Below are 21,820 nucleotides of genomic sequence, written 5' to 3'. Positions count from 1 at the left end.
TAAATTTGAACCAATAACAACTAACCACCTATAATTATTGTGAAAATATTGTAGATGTAGCACTTCTCTATTCGCATGGCCGGTGGAGAAAGCTTTCCCGCCCGAAAATGAAAGATAAGAAAAAAAAAAAAAAAAAATGGCTCGTGGCGTTGTCTTTTTTTTTTTTTTTTTTTTAATGGGGACTTTATATATATATATATATTATATCATTTCTTATTTAAGTCTAAGTTTCTTACTTCTTTTTAAGATAAAAAAAAATTACTAACTATTTTTTCATATCATAAATTAGCTAATATTTCTTTCAATTGGCGCGCAATTAATTATATGTTTATTTAATTTGTTTCACAAAAAAGTTGTTAACAACATTGATAATATACTAAAAAAGAAGTATATATAAAAGTTTGGGCGTTGACACCTATAACTATAAGAGAGAGATAGAGAGTGATTTTCAACTTTAGTCTGTGCAGGAGATAGTTTTACGCTTCATTTGTTTCGACATTTTTTTTTTTAATGAATCACTTTTCATAAAGTATTTATTAGAAAATTATCTTCTTCTTTTTCTTCTTTTTCTTTTTCTTTTATTTGACAACTGCCTTAAAATGAGTAAAAAAAAAACTTTTAATTTACCTTATTTAGTTTGACAAGAGATAGAATTGTTTTTATTTTATGGAAAACAACTTTATCTCACTTCAAACTAAATAAAGAAAATCAATAGATAATTTTTCTCTAACTAATTTTTTTTCTAATACTACTAACACATGAAAATGCAAAAAACTATCTTGGCATAAAGTTTTCTATTGAAAAAAAATTGAGCGTTAACAGAAAAACTTATGTGAAAATGTAGTTTTTTATATTTTCCTGTGATTGGTAGTATAAAAAATTGGTAAAAAAAAAAACTATTTCTTAACTTCTTTTATTTTTCTTGGCATGAGATAGACGTGTTTTCCATAATAACAACCCTATCTAACTTTATCTTACTTGAAGCTAAATAAGAGAAGCCGAGAAATAATTTTTTAAGTTATTATGTGGTCGTTATCAAACATAGGAAAATTAGATAATTTTCTAAAAATTACTTTTTGAAAATTTTTAATGTTGAAACAAACATAGCAAATCTAAGGAAAATATTTTTATTTTAGAAAATGCTAAAGATACTTGCAATTTTATAACATAAGCATGCACAAACTATTTTATAACATATTTACAAACTATTGATATGACAAATTTTTACTAGTTTTCATTTAGGTTTACCACTAACATCACTTTTTTACTTATTAATAATCACTCACTATATCAACAAATTGTAAAATAGATTGTGACTTTAACATTTTCCTTATAACATTAACTTTACAGAGTCATGAGGCAATTAAAATGGTTGGTAGATTTTAAAAATATAATAAATGAATGTTGACTGGCTAACTTGTTTATGATTAGTGACACATTAAATGATAAAATATCATGTAGTAAAATTTGTAGTTTTCTTTGATATACTTTTTTATTTTTGTTTTTTCTTTAATAAATTTTTTTTATTGATTAATATTTTTTGTGACCCTTTAAAAATAGGGGTCTTTATAGTCATATTACACCATCGGACAGGAAGCCAGTGGTCTCGGTCAGGGAGTCCGTAGTCGGTATCCGTTCTGTACCCTCTGTGTGGGAGTCACCTCACATTTTGTGAGTACACATCACTACTAAGTTTACCCACCAACGAAAGCCTACGGGCAGTGGAACTCGAACCTAGGTGTGTTGCACGAAGCGTCCGAACCTTACCCACTCAGCCAAGCCCTCGTTGGCTATTGATTAATATTTAGAGCTCAATTAATATTCCGCTTCTACTTATAAAGACAAGAATTTGGACCTTAGTTGATTGCGCTAATATATGGTTGAGTTGACACTAAGTATAAGTGTCCGTTTGGGACAAGTTGAAAATTTTAGCTTATTTTTGCTACTATTCATGGGTCTTGCTGTACTTTTTGGTACTATTCATAGGTCGCATTATACTATTCAGTCAATTTTTACCTTTATCTACAATACATTCAACAATTTTTTTTTAGTTTTAGCTAAATAAGCTATTCTCAAATAGAATTTAGCAAAATTCCATGAATTTAGCATAAAACTAACTGGGGATGGTCTTCTAAAATTGATTGAGATCCGTGAATTTAGCAAAATTCCTAAAATAAAATAAAAGATTTTGGGATCCATGATGCTGAGAAATCGCCCAATATCATAATTAAGCCACGTTTATATTTCTTTTGAATTAAGGGACTGTCCGATATTGACTACTAGGCTAGAGCCATGACAGACGAAGGCTTTACTACCAAGCCAATCCATATGCGGCAACCAGACCGAGGCTTTAACTCCATCCAATCTGAAATAAAATAAAGACGATAAGAGGTAAACTCTCTTGATTTTGTATATCCCGTACCCGGCATATATGCCGGGTAGAGGACTAACAATGGTGGGTAAAAGAAGCAACAGTCACCGAATCAAATCTTTTGTACTTTTTTTTGGGCTCTACTTTATACTATGTATTGTTTTTACTCTATAAAATTGAAATTAAAATTGGAAAAAAAAATAATCAAACTTATGGCATAAAATTAAGGCAAAACTATACCATTAGTCTCTAAAATTTGTCTATTAAGCAGTATTAGTCTATTAAGTTTCAAGTGAGTGTTATTAGTCTCTAAAATTTAAAATATGAATACAACTAGTCATTTTATTAACAATGTTAGTCTCACTGCCTCCGTGGCTAATAGAGCAAAAATATGGTCAATTTTAAGTGACGTGACATCACTTTTTTATTATTAAAAATTTAAAACCCATTACCTATTAGAAACAACAAACCCATTTTGTGACCTGTTTTCCAAATCAAATGTGAAATTGTTAGCTCTAATCTGGATTAATTTAGATATGAAATAATTTGCGAAAAAGAAAACGAAAAAGAGAAATTAAAGAATCACAGTAGATATTTTTATTTCCTATAATCTCAAAAAAAAAAAATACTATATAATATCTTAACACTTTGTAGATTGCTTGTTAGGAAAACATGTCACATAATATCAGGAATTATATTAAGGAAATTGAATTTGAAAAAGTTAGCCACGTTTTTGCAATCATAATGGGTTTAGAAGAGCCATATCTCTATATCACTATCACCTATATGATGCTTGGCAATCATAGAGAGTAAGATTGTGTATATGGATTTGTTGTCATAGAAGAGATTAGGACTGCTTTGTTGTTATTTTGGAATGACGACATTTAGGGTTGGGGAAGAGTTCTGTGTTAATGTGTGCTGAGGCCTAAACGATCCCAATGCACTGATGAATTTTGTGTATGAGAATACTTCTTTGAGCTCTAGAGATGATGCGACCGGCTACTAGTGATGCTTCTGTTTAGGGATTTCTCTCTCTTCAGATTAGGGCTAGCAATTTCACATTTAATTTGGGAATACCTTCTTCTTAACTGGTCACAAAATGGCTTTGTTGTTTCTAACGGGTCATGGGTTTTCAATAGGTAGCAGTTTTTAATTTTTTTTTAAAGATTTAATTGAAAAAAATTGATGCCATGTCACTCAAAATTTACTATATTATTGCTCTATTAGCCACATAGGACTGAAACTAACGGTAGTTAAAAGAATGACAAATTGTGGTCATGTTTTAAACTTGAGGGACCAATAGCACTTACTTGAAACTTAAAGGACTAATAGTGCTTGACAGGCAAACTTTAGAGACTAATGATGTAATTTCACTTAAAATTAAAATTGGTTCATATTTTTTTTGTTTATAAGCATACCAAAGTTGAAAAAACTTGAGAATAATAAGGCTTGATAGTTAAAAAAAGAAGAAATTAAGCCTGGACTTGTTAATGAGCTTTATAATAAACTTGATACAGACTTCAAAAATAAAAACATATCTTACTATAATATGTTTAATATGAACTTGATAATGTACTTGTATGTGTTGAATTTTAAGCTCAAGAGTTTGATAGTGAGCTCAAGCTTGAGCTAACTAATGAATCAAGAACCAAGTTGAGTAACTTGTGGATTTTTTGATGAGTTCAAGTTCGAAAATTATTTGTAAGCTTGGTTTAAGATTAAGTTAAAGCTTTAACATTTCACTTTTGTTGTCGAACCTAGTATCTTTAAAAAAAATTAAATAAAAAGAATGAAAGAAAAATCAGAGATTTCTACCAGACAAATTTTAGCATGAGGGATCTTCTTGCACACTTCTCCATCACATCTCTCCCAAGAGGTGTTGCACCAGACCTAACCTACTTCAACGATGACAAGTCATATTTCTTCATCACCGTACTCTGCTTCACCAGCTCAACCATCATCGGCGGAACCATGCACAAATGGGTCACCCTATACTTCTCCACCACCCACAATACCTTCTCCAAATCAAACTTACCCATCGAAACCACCATGTCCCCTCTCCGAAGCTGAATACATCGCCACCAACATCCTGAACATATGAAACATAGGCACGAAACACAGGAACATGTTTCTCGAGTCCTCATATCAGTCCTAATCGGTTGTTGTAAAGTTGTGATTTACAACCATGTTTTATGTTGGCTTTAATTCCATGTCAACTTTGATTGTAATTCTGTTCGATCATTTCCCTGTATTTTTGTGGGATTTAATGTAAGAGTTGTGTGTGAGAGTTTGGTGAAGATTCTGTGAAGATGAGGATTTCGCGACTATCTTGCGACTAGCTTGCGAATGCCAACCCATGAAATATAGATCATGTGAGAAGCATATGCTGGAATTTGAAGAGTTTTTGACAAGCTGGATTTTGCGAGTCATTCACGACTGAGGCCAAGTCACGAGTGACCCGTGAAATTCTCTGCCTGATTGTTTTGATTGTGTCTTTTCACATTCTTTTAAAAACAATATATAAACCCTTATTACCCATGAAATGTAAGAAGAAGAAGGAGTCTTTACAAGAAACTTTTGAGAGAGAAAATCTTAGCCAAACACTTGAGAGTTAGAGATTGTTTACCCACAAGCATTGGTGTGCGTAAACAAGCATTAGTGTTTCTACACTAATTGAGCTTTCAGCTATCACCATTAGTGAAGTTGCGATTAAGTTCTTATGCGTCGCAGTCACTCCCTTACTTGTCCTGGTCGTGCCAGACGAATACATAAGCACCACCATGTCCCTCTGTGTCACGGTTTCATTCGGTAATTCACACTCCACATTTGACATTTCTATTAGTTCAGAGTAATACCAAATTTTCAAACTCGGTGTTTTTGTAAAACTCATAGATTTAAAAGAACCTCTAATTATGGAAGGCAAGTTTAGTTCATTGATTTTGTTCCAAAGTTTAGGGATAGTTATAACAAGCTTAGGGTTACAATCTTAGACTTGCTTTGAGATCTCATAAATGGTATACGAATGATTACAAGTTGAAGCAATAGCATCAAGAGCGACAATGGCGGGAAAACAAATAGGGAAGTGGATTGAGTTGGGAGCGACAGTGAGGACAACATCGTTTTTGTTAATGTTGAGAAGGGAAAAAGAGTGGGTGAGCTTGGAGACCAGGAGTTTGAGCTGGTGGAAGGTTAGGGTTTCATTGGTATTGGAGTCAATGAGAGCGAGGTTGTGTAGGAAGGAAAATGAGTTTTGGAAGAGGAAATAAGTGAGAGAGAGGTTAAGGTTGGTAGGGGGGGTGAATCAGTGGTCTTAGAGATGTGTAGATTTGAGTTTGGGGGTTGAAGGTCAATGTTGCCATGCCCATGGTTGTTTAGAGACTGAGAAAATGTAGCAAATGTTTGTTTCTAAGGAAAGTTTGAGGTTTGAACTATGAAGATGGGAGATTAAGGCAAGGTGAGAGTTATATTAAACAAAAAGTTGAAAGGTGGGAGGGACAATGCTAGTGGCACAGACGTTGGAACATATCACATGGTTGGTACGAGTAAGTTTTCCTACCTAAAAATATTGAAAGATTAATGAGGAGTTGTTTACAGTTGTAACTAAAATTCATAACATTTTCACTACCTAGGTTAGGAAAAGGTTTTAATGTATTTGATTTGTAGAAATTTTTAATACGCGTGGATGATTTTTCCAACCACCACCACATTGTGGATTGCATAAAAATTCTTGCGATTTAGATCGCTTGCATAAAAACCTTACTCATTGAAAAATTCTTGGACCACAATCACATTCTCATTTTCACAATTATCTGATGTGGTTGACTTTGAGTAGTGGGTTCATGTGAAAATAACAGACAACTAGTCACAGTATACTACATAGGATAGTTGTGAAATTAGGTGTGAAATATTGATTGTGGTCCTAGAGGCTAGAATAACTTGTATTGAGCCAAATATGGTTAGCCACATGTATAAATTTTTTGGGGGACTCCAAGTATTGGGCTAGAGCTTTGAAAGACAAATGCTATAGCAAAACCAATCCATGTGGAGCAACTAGAATACCAGATAAAGGAAAAGTCTAAGGGCCTTTAATGGCGAAATTTAAGAAGCTACACCAAATTTGTAAACGAGTCAACATAAGATTAGCAAAAGAGTAGTTCTAAGACCACAAAATATTATTCCACAACTTTTTTCTCATAACTACGACGTGGTAGACTATGAGTGATTAACCATCACTTTCACATGGACCTACCAATTGCTTCTTCACCAATCATATTCTACCACATCATAGTTATGACAGAAGTTATGAAAAATTTTGTGGTCTTAAACTTTTCCTTGACAAATTATGTTTAGTTGTTGTACTTCCTAACCTATTGTGATCGAAGGAAGTCGCACATTTTCTGGAATCCTTTGAAGGACAATAAGACTTTGTGAAAGGAAGTAGTAATATGATTGATTTTATTGCTTTCTCTTTACAAAATAAATTTACTATATGTTCGAGACTATGACATATATCCCCCTAATTTGCCACAGTGGTCGCAAGCTGCTCCTTTTGATCAAAATATCAATGCAAGCACGACTCTTTTACTTGCTTCACATCGTAGAAATATTGCGAGTATGAACTACCAAGCTACCTACATACCCTTTAAAAGGGATCAAGTATCATGTATTTCAAAAGAATTTTTAGTTTGACATGTGACTAAACTTAGTATGAAATACCAAGCTCTTTATATACCCTTTGAGAGGGATCAAGTCATCACATAGTTCAAAATAATTTTTTGGTTTAACATGTGACTGAACTTAGTATGAAAAACCAAGCTCTCGTACCCCTTGAGAGGGATCAAGTCATCATGTAGTTCAAAGGATTTTTTTTTTTTTTGACATGTGATTGAACTTAGTATGAAATATCAAGCTACCTACGTACTCCTTGAAAGGAATCAAGTTATCAAGTTGTTCAAAAGTTTTATATATTTTTTTGCTCTAACTTTTGTCTAGGCTGTCTTTTTAAAGGTTTTCAACTTAGTGAGCTTTTTATACCCTAACTTTTGCCCAGGTTGCATTTTTAAAGGTTGTCAACCTATCTAACTTTTTGATACTCTAACTTTTGCCTAGGTCGCATTTTTAAAGGTTTTCAATCTAACATAATTAGGATAGCATAATTAAATTAAAATTGAGAAACATGCAAGAATGACAAAATTCTTGGTTAAGATTTTTCTATTTCCTCCTAACATTTTAGTTTTCATTTGAACTTTTTCCCCCTCCATTTGAACTAGTGAACTGGTAGCAGAATGTCAAAATAATGCAAATATAATATAGGAGTGGCCATCGATCTATCAAAGTGCACCAGTTTAGAGCAGGAGCCATTGCTATTACAAAGATGCATCATTGTGTAGCATAAAGTATTTTGTGCAAATTTAGATCAGCTTAGTTTGTTTAAAAATGTGATTGTACCTAAAAAATTAGTTTCAAAATGTTGTCCATAAGCTATAACCAGCATATCCAGTGAAAACTTACTCATTAATATTGTATTCAAGAAGTGAAAACAAAATCAAGATTTAAGTGATACTCTAGTAGTAAGGACATTTTTTGTAATATCTCATGTTTGTGATTCAAACTTGCTATTCGTTCTTCCAATGTCTACCTAATAAATAATTATTAAAAAAAAGTTTATAAAAAAATAATAAAAAAAGAGAGCAAATTTTAGTCCCACTCTGAACAAGGTTAGCCCAAAATAACAAATTGGGCTACCACAACAAAAGCAGTGGCCAGAGTGGGCTGCCTTCAGACCCCAAAATATTTTCTTCGAGCGTATGTATTGGGCCTATTGTGTTGTCAATCGTTATTTTCTACTATTTTAATTTGGGTTAATACTGTTCTAGTTTATGTCGAAAGAAAAAAAGTTCGAATAAAATACCAAAATAATTCTCCAAATTTGGGCTAATGCAAATGGAACTGCTTGGGTCCAACGTGTAATGTGGACATGTGTCAAATAATTGCCAACCTTGCCCAATACAAATAGTACCTTTTTTTATTAAAAATAAATATTTAATCTGCTCTCTAAGTAAAAAAGAAATAGTTCCTGTGGGGTCATAGGCCTAGGTCATACAATTGGATTTTGGGCTTAAGGCCCAAGCCGAGAATAAAGGGTCGTCCGAGGATGGGTAAGTATAGCCAAGGAAACTCATGCTAGTGGATAAGGAAGACAATATTGAACATAATGGCCTAGTAGCTTTTGCTGAGGATGAATTTGTCCTCGGCTAGCCAAGGCCGAGGTCCGTAAAGGATGCTTGCCATCTAGAGGTGCGATCCATGAAGTTCTAAAAATATGAATAAACATTACAGGAACAAAAGACAGAAGAATCCCAAAATATCTTGGGAAAAACTGTTGTCACCACATTGAATGCACCCCAGCTAACTCCCTGGCCTCATTAATGTGGAAGTGACCTCTGCACAGTATTATTGCAGCCTTACAACCACCCCAGAAGACTTCTAGAGGGGGCTGATGGGACAAGTATCAGTATAAACCATCAACTGTCCACGTGTTAGGTAAAGGTGAAGGAATAGATGTAGTATAAATAAGGGGAAAGACTTAGAGAAAAAGGGGGGCCGGCAATTGAGAAAGAAAGCATTGTAGCAATCTCAAGAACTCTTGTAACCATTCTCATCCAATATTTACTAGAACAAAGCCCCTCTGATTGTGCCAAGGACAAACTTTCTTTGATAAACTCAGTTCATCTCTATTTGATTGTCATGAATACCATATTAACTGTTATCCATGCACTAAAACCTAGCTCTTTGACCCACTCTCTACAAATTCATTGTACTGGCCTCACTGGGCCAAGATCCCATACATTTTGGGGCCTGGTCTGAAAATCGTGTCCCTACAGTTCCAATGAGCTTTATTGGTAAAGTCATTCAATCTCTATTTACACAAAAAAAAAAAAAAAAATTCGATTGGAGCCTTAGTCTAATAATTAAAAAAAAAAAAAAAATCATTAAAAGTGTATATCATATATTTGGTAAAGTCATTCAATCTCTATTTACACAAAAAAAAAAAAAAAAAATCGATTGGAGCCTTAGTCTAATAATTAAAAAAAAAAAAAAAATCATTAAAAGTGTATATCATATATTGAAACTCTAAAAAAAGGACAAATTACAACTTACCCATTTGCCGTTTGGCCAAAATTAAGTTGCCTAGAACAAAGCCCCTCTGATTGTGCCGAGGACAAACTTTCTTTGATAAACTCAGTTCATCTCTATTTGATTGTCATGAATACCATATTAACTGTTATCCATGCACTAAAACCTAGCTCTTTGACCCACTCTCTACAAATTCATTGTACTGGCCTCACTGGGCCAAGATCCCATACATTTTGGGGCCTGGTCTGAAAATCATGTCCCTACAGTTCCAATGAGCTTTATTGGTAAAGTCATTCAATCTCTATTTACACAAAAAAATCGATTGGAGCCTTAGTCTAATAATAAATAAATAAAATCATTAAAAGTATATCATATATTGAAACTCTAAAAAAATGACAAATTACAACTTACCCATTTGCCGTTTGGCCAAAATTTAAGTTGCCTACTGTGGTTTAAAATTTAATACTTTATCTATCTGAGGTTAGCTCAATTAGAATTTCATAATCCACCTTCGTTAAAAACATGACTAAATATGTAATTTTGCTCCTTTTTATGTCTCTTCCCTCAAAAAAAAAAAAAAATACAACATCAAAGAAGATAAAAAAAAGAATCCAGTGGAACATTTAAAGTCTTGGACCATGGGATTTCAAATCATAAGTAAGCAATTTAAATTTTGGTCAAATCTTAAGTGGATAAAAATGTTCACAGGCAGATGATTATTTTTGTTTAGGACAAGACAACATTGAATATTCTGTTTTGTAGTCGGAAAGGCCAAAGGCACACCAGACCAACCGACTCGAAAACGTACCGTTGTGCCACGTGGAAGATTTCTCCACACATGTGTCGTCGAAGTCTGAACTCTCTCTCTCTCTCTCTCTCTCTCTGTTATTAGTAGTTTTTGACCTTTCCCAATCTTTCACTTCTTTTACTTTCTTTCCTCTGATTCTGTGATCCATTTCTCTCTCTCTCGCTCTACAAGGAATCTTTGTCCTTTTTTTTCTCTCTAATGGCGGAAACCTCCGCTCTGTGCTTCTCGCCCTTGGCTTCGATCCCATCGATTTCTCGCTCCTCTTCTCTCTCCACATTCACTTCCTCTCACAAATCCTCAATTTCTCATTCTCCTCGTCCCTCTCGTCCTCTACGTTTCTCTGTCAAAGCTTCTTCAGATTCCGGCAGCTTTTTCGCCGACGATTCATTCGGCTTCTTCCCTTGGAGCCACGGTGATAGCGGTAATAACTCATCTCATCTACTCTTTTCTCATTTTTCACTTCCCCAGATTTTTTCTTTAATCTCTTGGAAACCCTGTGACTATTAGATCCGAAGATAAGTCAGTTTAATTGAATTAAGTTTTGACTATGGCATTTTTGTTTTGGTTCTTTTGATTAGATTTTTTTTTTCCTTTTATCATGTTCTTTGAGATATTTTTAGTATATGAGGAATTGGGTTCTGGAATGTGGTGTTATTAGAGATCGATTGTTAAGTGTTTATGATGGCCGTTACATGGGAAGAAGATTGACAAACTTTCGATTGGATTCGATTTGTTTTCAGAGCATGACCTTGTATATGATCCTGATTAGCCCGTTGAGACTTGAGAATCCATAGCCGATTCCCAAAGTTTTGGGAGTAAGGCTTGACTGTTGTTGTTGTTGTTGTTGTTGTTTTTCAGAGCAATGCCTTATATTTGTGTTATTAGGTTCAATTGAATAGAGATCTTCAGAGATTTGATGTTAGCCCATTAACAATTTTAGGAAGATGGCATGTGTAACCATACTTAAGTGATTGTATACAATTGTTGGTTGTATAGGCCAAACTTTGCCTTTTTAAAATCAATGAACATCTTTTACTAACAATTTGTAAAGGACAGAGTTTTCTCCAAATTGGTTTGGAGGAATCTCCTCCAACTCAATATGTGGTTATTTATAAAACCATCCACGTGTACTGTTCATGGCTCATTAAATTATTTAAACAAGTCACATAGCCCATTAACAATTTTAGGAAGATGGCATGTGTAACCATACTTAAGTGATTGTATACAATTGTTGGTTGTATAGGCCAAACTTTGCCTTTTTAAAATCAATGAACATCTTTTACTAACAATTTGTAAAGGACAGAGTTTTCTCCAAATTGGTTTGGAGGAATCTCCTCCAACTCAATATGTGGTTATTTATAAAACCATCCACGTGTACTGTTCATGGCTCATTAAATTATTTAAACAAGTCACATAATTTTTTAAATAGGTAATGTACCTAATGCGTGGACGAGTTTAGGTTTGGAATCTTCCTCCAAATGGTTTGGAGTTAAACTGTGTCCATTTGGAAAAGGGGTGTATTAATAGATTGCTTAATCTGTTGACTGCTGCTTGCTTGGCTTTGGCTCACTCTTCTGCTGCTTTTGTTGTGATCTCCAGCAAACCATGGTTGGTCTAGCCTACTACACCAGGCTCTGTGCCATGTGAAACTATGATTATACAGCATTTGCATGTTCCATAAGTATTAAAGGCTAAATTACAAATTGCACTCTTCAGCTTTGGGTCTATAGCCAAATTTCAAGTTACTCCTGTAACTTTGATTTTTTGTTCCATTGTCTTTCTACTTAATTCAGTTTGTAGGGTTGCCGATAAGTGCCCCCCCCCCCCCCCCCCAACAACCAAAAAAACTGTAGTTTTGATTTTCCACCTTTAAAATATTTAAAATTTAATTTAATTTAATTTAGGACTCCTAATCTTAAAAAAGTTGTTTATCTTAGTCCTTATTTCCCCCCCCCCTCCTCTCTCTCTCTCTCTCTCTACATGGACAGCTTCGACTTTGTCTGGTTCCCAGTGCATTGAAACAAATTTGCCGCCACCAATGCCAACATGATAATTGCTATGAGAACTCGGGCCCATCTGTCGCCAAGCATGAAGGAGTTTTTTTCGTTCAAGTTTCCTTGCTAAACACATGATTCCTCAGTATGCAAAATCGAGGGAGGAGAGATTGGTGAGTCAGTTTGGTCACTGGATTCAGCCAAGGTGGGTTTGGGTTGATTGGGTTATGAGGGGGTAGAGTGACTAGTTATAGCCAGATTTGGTTAATTTTGCAAGTAGGTGTAAGATCTGTGTATATAAATTTTTTTTTTGGGCACAACATTTTTGGTTAACTCTGCCTATTGAAATATCTTGTATAGAAATTTTTGGTCAGATCTGTGTATTGGGTTTTCTTGTTGAATCTCTGTTTAGAAATTTTGTATATAGATTTTGATGTTCTTTAACAAAGTTTGTTTTTATTTTTTATTTACTATAAAATCCCAAATATTTTCAAAAATTCAGATTTTTTTTAAAAAATTTTAAAAATTTGGTCAAGATTCTGACTTTGTTTTTAATCCGTCTTTTCTCTGTGTTGTTCTTCGTCAATTTGACATGCACACTCAAAAATAACCTTTTTTTGCCACCCCCCCCCCAAAAAAAAATTTGAGATTAATTTTCTCGATTTTTTAAATTTAAGAAATTCGAAAAAAAAAAAAAAAAAAAAAAAACTAAAAACTACATTGTTTTGGGCACTTAACGGCGGCCCACCTAATGGAATTGGACAGAAGCACTGAATTAACAACAAATGAAAATTAAATGACTGAAATGAAAAAAGTTAAACTTATAAGACTAACCTGAAAATCGGCCAAAGTTAGAGGTTGTAGTTTGGAAATTACCCAAAATTAAATAAAAACAGTTCTGATTTTTGAATTATTTCTGACTTAAAGAACTTGATGTCTTACATTTCATGTGCTTAAAGAAATTGAATGGGTTCCTGAGGAGAGGATAACATTGTTCACTGCTGATGGGCTTATTCAGATTGGAGGCTCCCTAGTCCCTCAATGTGTCTCTTCTTCAGAGGTATGTCATTTTTATTCTGGCAGCTTCAATTGTTGTAAAGAATGTAAAATAAAATTGTTATTTATTTATTTTTCAAAAAATCGGCTGCTACTTCAGTGCTTTTGGAATGAGTTCTTTAATGACTAATATCTGCAATAGCATTTTATATTTTTATTTATTAATTCAATAGTTACAATGGAGAGGGGGAATTTGAAACCTGGATGTTTTTGTTGAGAACACCAGGAGTTGCCAATTGAGCTACTAGGCTCTTGGCATCTGCTATAACATTTTGTGTTTAGTTGAAACATCTTTTGCATAAGGGAGAAACTATGATTAGGTGGCACCCCATCAAAGTTGATGTGGTCACACCAATTTTTGTGTATAATAGATTATTAGTGAAGTTTTGTTGTGAATTATACCATTCAAAAGCTTAAGTATCTTTTATATACTTGATAACTAAGTGAATTATAAATTCAATGGTTTTTACTAGAAAATAAGTGATTTTTTTTTTTTTTTTGGGCTTATATATGCAATATAGTCACTGTACAAATATAAGTAAAGATCTGGATCACTACACTAATATAGCCAAAATTTGAAAACTATCTGCCCTCATGCTTTATAGATTTATTTGAACGCTTTAGATCTATAAATAATATGACTATTTAAATAAATAAAAAAGCAGGTGCAGCTCCATCAACTTGGATAGGGCACTGCCCTATCATAGTTTCCTCATTTGTGTAAGTATTTATGTGTACATAATTAACAACTTTGATATTGGAAAAAAAAAAAAAAAAAAAAAACCCTATTGGCTATTCCTTTCATTTGATAAGAGTATTATGCACAATGATATGGATACTTGTTCATCAAGAGATACTGTCTTTGATGCTTATATTTCATCTATAATATGCACCCCATCGTAGTATGGAATATGTTATTATATTATGCTTCACAGAAGAAGCAAGGGAGATCAAGAACTGCTCAGAGATTTCAACGCTTTCAAGAAAGCGATTACATGGATCCAGAGCAGGGCCTTTGTCTGGGTGCACTCTTTGATATTGCAGCAACAAATGTAAGCAGTCCCTTCGCTGTCATTGAACGTGCCCTTTTTTGACCACTTGGTTTGATGAATGTGGGAACTTTCTTTTCCAGGGACTTGATATGGGCAGAAGACTATGTATTATTGGGTTTTGCCGTTCCATTGAGATGCTGAGTGATGTTGTGGAAGACACTGTCTTGGAGCATGGTGGGGAGGTATGACCTTTCAAATCAATTTTATGTTCCATTTGATTGTTGCATTTGCAGATATGGTGCTTCTATATAATTATTGTTTGGTCTGTGGCATCAACAAAAGTAGGCTTAAGATTACACCAAACCAACCATTGTTGACCCTACTATTTTTTATCTGAAGCCTACTATAGTAAGCTTAAGATTACACCAAAGAGCTTCATGAAATGATTTTAGCTCATAACCGTTGCATGGTTTATGGTTTGTCTTTGAATCCTGAATGTATTTTGTTGTGTCTTAGTTTTCGTACTTGCCGAATATTTCTTAGGTTTTATTTATTCAGAGATAAAGCTTAGTCAAAAATGAATTTTCAATTGGAGGATTGGAGTTTTAGTTGGACCATTTTTCTGTCAATAGATTAAAGTTCTATCGACCTCTTTTTAAGGAATGGGCTCATCTGGCCTGTCGTTGGAACTTGGATTTGATTGGTTGAGCCAATTCCTCTATTGAGTTTGCATAAATTGTATAACATATTTGGCTCACTAACATATGTGCTGAGGTGTTGTTTTATGAGAAAATTTAGAGGCTGCGCTAATAAAGATGTGAGAACCATATATCTGGTTCAGTTTTAAAATATTGATTCTTGTCTGCTTTATGTGGTTCCTTCACATGTTTGACATTGGGCTACATTTTTATGTGTCTTGCACATCTGCTGCCTGTTCTAAGGCTCAGGTTCTGTACTCTGCGAATTAGCCATAATGTGAATGATGTGTAATGTCCAGATTGTTGCTGCGGAGAAGGCAACCAAAGGCGGTTTGCATGAGAAGCTAACCATGACGGTTGCAGTTCCATTACTTTGGGGGGTTCCTCCTGCATCTGAAACACTTCATCTTGCAGTTCAGAGTGGTGGAGGGATTGTGGATAAGGTTTATTGGCAATGGGATTTTTTGTAGATGCATAATTGAATTCTTCTAACCATCATTAATGCATTCTTGTACATAAATTTGTTATGTTCCTATGTACAAAAACCCCAAATTCAATGATTATACGTCTGTCAATATCTAATTGATTACTAAATTCTCTTTTGTCTGTTCCATCGGCCACCTGGATGTCATTTGGAAGTAACGTGATTTACTTAACAACCTCACAATTCCATGGAAATATGGAAAGAGATGACATTAGAAAAGGCAGGAGAGTAAGAAATGCCATTTAGCCACAAAGATGGTGTACTTGTGTTGTCTACAAAATGTGGGATAAATATGCCATTTGAGCGAGAATGTTGATTATAGAGCTCTAAGGATTGGCTGGAGAGTATGAAATGGCCAAAATGATTACTGCCTTTAAGGCAGTCAAAATATGGGAACTTTTTTCCTTTTTCCTCAACAGCCGAAAGAGCATAATTTTAAGGATTGTGCTGTCTGAGTGGGCTTTCTTTTAGTTGTTGCCTTGTTGGAAAAAGGCAGGCCGGACTTCTACTTTGAAATTCCAATAGTGTGGTTGCAGAAGAAGAGAAGTGGAATTTGATGGCGGCCTCAAAAGGAAGCCGCCTAGTACAATAAAAAGAAAGCCACGCAAATGTAATTATGACTTGTTGGTGAGGTCCAAACTTAATTGTGACTCTTTATGGGACCCTCCAATGTTTTTTTCTTGACAGGTAGATAGTGGGGAGGAGTAAAAGATGGGGTTTGAATAAGGGACCATAAAAAATGTTGTCTATTCTACACTTATACATTTTATATACTAGCTTATATACGTCTTTAATAATATTTTAATTCTCCATTTGGCATTAAAAAAGAAAAGAAAAAGAAAGCTACATAGTAGAAGTTGGATCAAAATGGTGAGTTCCTAAATCTCATTTAAAATGAGTAGTTTGAATTTTACTCCGATATTAACATTTAAACAAAGGTTGGTTGTGACTAATTTGATGTCTATTTAAATTATTAATGATATAGTAAAACTTAATTCATTCAATTCAAGATTCTTTAGAGTTGCCGCCACGACTCTAAAGAATCTTTATTCGTAGAAGTCTATAGATGCAACTAAAAGTCTTAATACAATAATCTCTTCCTAGCCTTTTTGCCTGTGAGGCGTAAAAGAAAAATACCACTTATTAAATTAACTCAATTCTAAATTTCAACTATTGTCATAGCTACATGCCCCACATTTCTTTTAATTGTCTATTCGGTTGTTGAGAATTTCAAATCTTAGAAGTTAATAATTTTTGAATTTAAACCCACAAGAATTAAAATTCATGAGAGTTAACATTTATATTGCATTGATAATACTTGATATATTTAGAATTTGAATATATATATATATATATGTGTGTGTGTGTGTGTGTAAGCAGGCGAAAATCAATTTTAACTCAAATTAGATGGAGAGTTAATATATGACAGCCCAATACAATTAGTTCGTAGAGAATGGGTTTCTGAGGTCAATCTTAGAATGCCTATATGGTTTAGCTTTTTTTTTTTTTTTTTTTTTTTTTTTTTTTTTTACAAGATAGAATTTCTACTCTAGCCTAATTTAAGTGTATACGTGTATAAAGTTCCTTCCTGGAAACTTGAAACCCGGCCCTTGCTCTCAACACCTCACAAACATTTATACTTGTGGAGTAATTACCGCACCAAGAGTGCGCAGTGGGTGGTTTAGCTTTTAAGTTAATGGAAAAATATCAAATAACTCATAAGGGAGAAGTAGTTTTGATGTTAACTCATTCTCGAGTTAGTCCGAGGAGCACTAGTTCATATAGTGAATCTCGGTTACAAGGTAGTGTTACAAAGAGTATGTTTCTTTTTCAAGTTTTTTCTATCCCCCAGTCTGGAGGCGTTCCCTTTCTTTATATAGCTATCTGAATTGCATCATAACCCTCCACTTGTACAACCACTGATCTTCCTTTGGATGCTTGTCCCATCAAGGTTTTGCTGGAGGTGGTAGAATGTATTGCAAGCTGTGAGGGTACTGTTCAGGGGTCATTCTACTATTAATGCGGCCAACTGAGTTGGTGTAGTGCATTGAATGTGGAGGTGATGAATACTTTACCTGGATATTTCCCTTCTTTTTTGCTTGCACATCTCTACCGCCCTCCTCTTTATTTTGTCTTTTGGTCCAAGTGGCATGCTCAATGCCTCTGGAGGAATGCTCGCTCTTCGAACTCCTCAAGTAGTTGGCCTCTATTCTCAAGCTCTCATCTATGTATTGGGTTAGAACTAATGAGGGAATGGGCCCTTCCACCTCATCGAGCTGGGCCTACGGAGTTCTATTCTATACCTGGATCTCACTCCTCCCACCATAAACACACACACACACACACATATATATATATATATTAAAATATTAATAATTTGACCGTTATAGATCATTTTTAAATGACAAAAAAAAAATTCTTGAGCAATAAGTAACATCTTATGTGATGAAAAAAATATATATCTAAATTAACTCAACGTAGTTTTTTTTTTAGAAGAACTCTCTACGCAGTTAGTTTAAAGAAAGATTCTCAAAAAACAAAAAACAAAAAAAAAAAAACAAAAAAGAAAAAGAAAAAGAAAAAAGAGTTTAAAGAAAGAAAAAGTAATTTAAGATATACAAGATATTTGACAACTGACAATTCCAACCTATAATATGAGAGAGTTAGAGGTTGTTTGGATCACATTTTTTCATCACTCAATTTCTGTCACTTATCATTCATCACTTTTAAAAAACACACCCGTTTGGCACCATCATTTACTTCCCATCACTCAATATTTTTCACATTGTTTGTGGGTCTCATACTTGTCACTCGGTGCAGCTTTTTTTTTTTTTTTTTTTCCCTAGTACCCAGATCACCCGAACCCAATGGAAAAAAAAAAAAAAAAACCATTTATACCATCAATTTCAAACCATGGCAAGCTTCAAATTTGTGTGTCATAGCAACAACAAACCCAGAAACAAACACCGAACTTCAAACCCAATGAAAGTCAACGAACCCAGAAAAAAGAAGAAGAAAAAAACAACAACAAATCCACATCCAAACCGGCAAGCAACCCATCGATTCAAGACCAAAATTCAAACCGTCCTTCAACACCGAACTCAAATTGATTCAAGCAACCCACCGAACTCAGACCGATTCAAGCAACCCACCCATTCAGCCCTGTTTCTTGATTTTTTTATTTTTTATTTATTTTTTATGGATCTAAAAAAAAAAGAACTGAGATGAGAAAGGCAAAAAGGAAGGAAAAAAAGAAAGAAAGACCGAACAGAAGAACAGATAAAGAAGAAAGAAAAGTGGAGAAGAAAAAAAAGGAAGAGTGAGTCAAAAGTTGCGGCTGGTGGGTCCTCTGGTGTATGTTTAATTACGGAAATACCATTGAGTTATGAGGTATGGAAACTGAAAATAGCTAAAATGTATTTTCAATTTCCATAACTCATCACTCAAAAATCAGATAATTGAGTGATGGAAACAGAGTTATGGTAATGCCAAATGGACTTCTAGCTATGGGTTTAACCATTTTTGAGTTATGAGTTATGGAAACAGAAAATTCAGTTATGGAAAAAGGCCATCCAAACAGCCTCTTAGAATTCTCACGTTTCACAAGAATTATAATTCTTGAAAATTTCAATCAAATAACCAAACTTAATGATTTTTTTTTTATATAAAAAAAAAAAAAAAATTTACCATCCCAATTCACTTTCTCTACTGTTACATGGACATATATAGTATTTCACAATTTTATTTCTTGTGTTAATAATTATAAAATGACATGACATTACATATATCTTTAAGATTATAATATATAACCAAACTATAAAAGGAGAAAAATCTAATTCCATTACTTGCATGGAAACTAAAACAATAGGTATATAAATGTTTTTTCATAATTATTGAAGTGACAAGTTGTTAAAGGTAGACAAAATAAAATAGTAATATCAATAATAATCCCAATCAATAATAATAGGCCAGCTCATTTATTAGCTAGATATGCTTCTGACATAGATGATTTTTCAGTTTGGTTAGAAGATGAACCTTGTTTCCTTAACCAAGCTTTGATTCAAGATGTAACTTACTCTTCTTTGGTTTAATAAAGTTTTTAGTATTTCCCTTCAAAATAATAATAATAATAATAATAATCCCAATCAATAATAATCTAACATGTCACCAAGTTTGTGAAGAAGACAGTAATAGCTCTAAATAAAATGTCCCCAACATCCCATTTTATAAGAGATTATCTTAACACTAGTTTTTAAATAGTCTATGCATGACTCCTCACCTTGGAGCATTTACATTGACCTAGGTAAAGTTTTAGAAAAATCATAACTTATTGAGGTACTCTTTCTATTTGAAATATTCACTCTCAAATAGTACCCCACGTTAACAATCTATTTCTTTCTCCAATCTATTAAAATACTACTTCTTACTATTTTTCTGACCATTCTCTTGTTTCTTTTTGCTCACTTTCTTAACCAAAAACCACACAAATCACTGCATATGTGAGAGAGACACAGAGAGAGAGAGAGAGAGAGGCGTGAATCACACCCACAGCCAATATTGACCACCCACAACCTTAGTAGGCTTGAAATGTCCAGGACTCACATTGGATGGGGAAATGGTGATTGGTGAGGACAATGAAGCTCTTGTTTGCATTACAAAAAGGAGGTGGCGTTCATGTGGAGGACCATGATGTCGTCAGGTCTAATGTCAATATCAAATAGATCAATGACCATGCCAATCTTGTAACAGGCTTCAACAATCAGGGTCAGCTTGGGTGTTACCCCCACGCCTCCTCTTGCAGTAATGGACAAGTTGTGGTGTTGGGAGGTAGATCTAGCTAGATTGGTTAATTATTATATGTTCAATTGAGAGAGAGAGAGAGAGAGAGAGAGAGAGAGAGCTAAGTTATAGTGCTAAGTCAAAAAAAAACCTCTCTATATATTAATATTTTTAATTATTTTTAATATTAAATATATATTGATAGTTTAATAATCCTAGATTTAAAATTAAAAAAAAAAAAAAAAAAAAAAAAAAAAAAAAAAGCTTGATAACACTAGCAAGTGTTGATTAGGAAAGCTAGCCCAAAATATAAAAAAACTTGCTCAATAATTTAAAACTTGGACCAAAACAAAGGGAAAAATTAGTTTTGGTTGGGTAGAAAAGCCCAAAATTTGAAAAATATACAAATTTCAAATTATTCAAACTGCATCTTATACACCGCACTGCATATTTGACTGCAAAAATGAGGTGCGGTGTAGTTATGATTTTGGCTAAATTTTAAACCACACCGCACCGCATCGTACTACACATGTGACCACAAAAATAAGGCGTGGTACAGTTATGATTTTAGCTAACCACACTGTAAAGTGCAGTGCTAAAAATGACCCAAAACTGCACCGCACCGCACCACAACGCGAACACCCCTAGTTATCACCATCATCTTCATCACAAATCTGACAACGAGACTAAAATGCACCGTCACAACATAGAGCCTCTCAACAATCCCATCTCTTCATTGCTTCAACTCGATACCATAATCCATAGATGCCACCGAAATGTTGTCTCTATAAACGTCCACACATCCACACTTGAAGTCTCTAGAACCGTTCCTAAAATCATCTATATCCATTGTTTTGTCCTCTCTCTCTCTCTCTCTCTTTTAAAAAAACTATTAATTGTATCTGAAACAAAACAATATCATATTGAAGATTGAAGATTGAAAATTGTTTCTATTTGTGATTTTTTTTTTTTTTTGATGGGTGTGATTTGTGTTTTGTTTATGTTTGTGATCGAAACAGTTTTTGTGGTTGTAATTTTTTTTTAAAGATTGGATTAGATTGGGCCACAGATTAGGCTTCTAAATAGGCCCAAAAGTGGTTGGACAGAGCGGGTTGGTCCCGCAAAAAAAAAACCGTTTATTAAATGAGCCAAGTTTGGGTAACGGATAAGGCCCGCGGGTCGGGTTTGGGTATCAAAAAACCTGGCCCAAGCCCGACACGTCATTCCTACCCACCAGTAGCTTTAGTAACACCATCTTGGCACGTGTTCCATTAGCTGACTAGAGGAAAAAAATCTCTTAACATGCCAAAAATTCTGATTTTGGGAGATTGTTCACTCCAAATCCAAGCCCATCCTAGCCTATAAACTATAAAGACTTGTTTGTTTCACTAAATAAATTTTGTCATTTTCAACCATTGTTACTCTCCTATTTCAAACTTAGACCCTTTTATGTTGACTTAAACATTAAAGCACCTTTGGTCAAAAATCCCCCCCCCCCCCC

At 34.1% G+C, this 21,820-nt stretch overlaps 1 protein-coding gene and 1 pseudogene across 1 annotated transcript; one reads left to right on the top strand and one right to left on the bottom strand.

Annotated features, from left to right (window-relative positions):
- Positions 1-4,182: 4,182 nt before the first annotated feature.
- Positions 4,183-5,736, bottom strand: LOC112025705 (probable CoA ligase CCL10; annotated as a pseudogene).
- Positions 5,737-10,415: 4,679 nt separating this feature from the next.
- On the top strand, positions 10,416-15,650 carry LOC112025710 (uncharacterized). The gene is made up of 5 exons (XM_024058384.2): positions 10,416-10,737; positions 13,270-13,370; positions 14,302-14,418; positions 14,499-14,600; positions 15,356-15,650. The coding sequence occupies exons 1-5, from the start codon at positions 10,515-10,517 to the stop codon at positions 15,524-15,526; spliced, it is 714 nt and encodes a 237-aa protein (XP_023914152.1). The 5' UTR covers positions 10,416-10,514; the 3' UTR covers positions 15,527-15,650.
- The last annotated feature ends 6,170 nt before the right edge of the window (positions 15,651-21,820 follow it).

The sequence above is a fragment of the Quercus suber genome, unplaced genomic scaffold (genome assembly GCF_002906115.3).
Source record: "Quercus suber isolate HL8 unplaced genomic scaffold, Cork oak 2.0 scaffold_36, whole genome shotgun sequence".
In the NCBI taxonomy this organism is placed as follows: domain Eukaryota; kingdom Viridiplantae; phylum Streptophyta; class Magnoliopsida; order Fagales; family Fagaceae; genus Quercus; species Quercus suber.
Note: the sequence above shows the minus strand (reverse complement) of the source record. Positions and strands in the feature narration are given on the sequence as shown.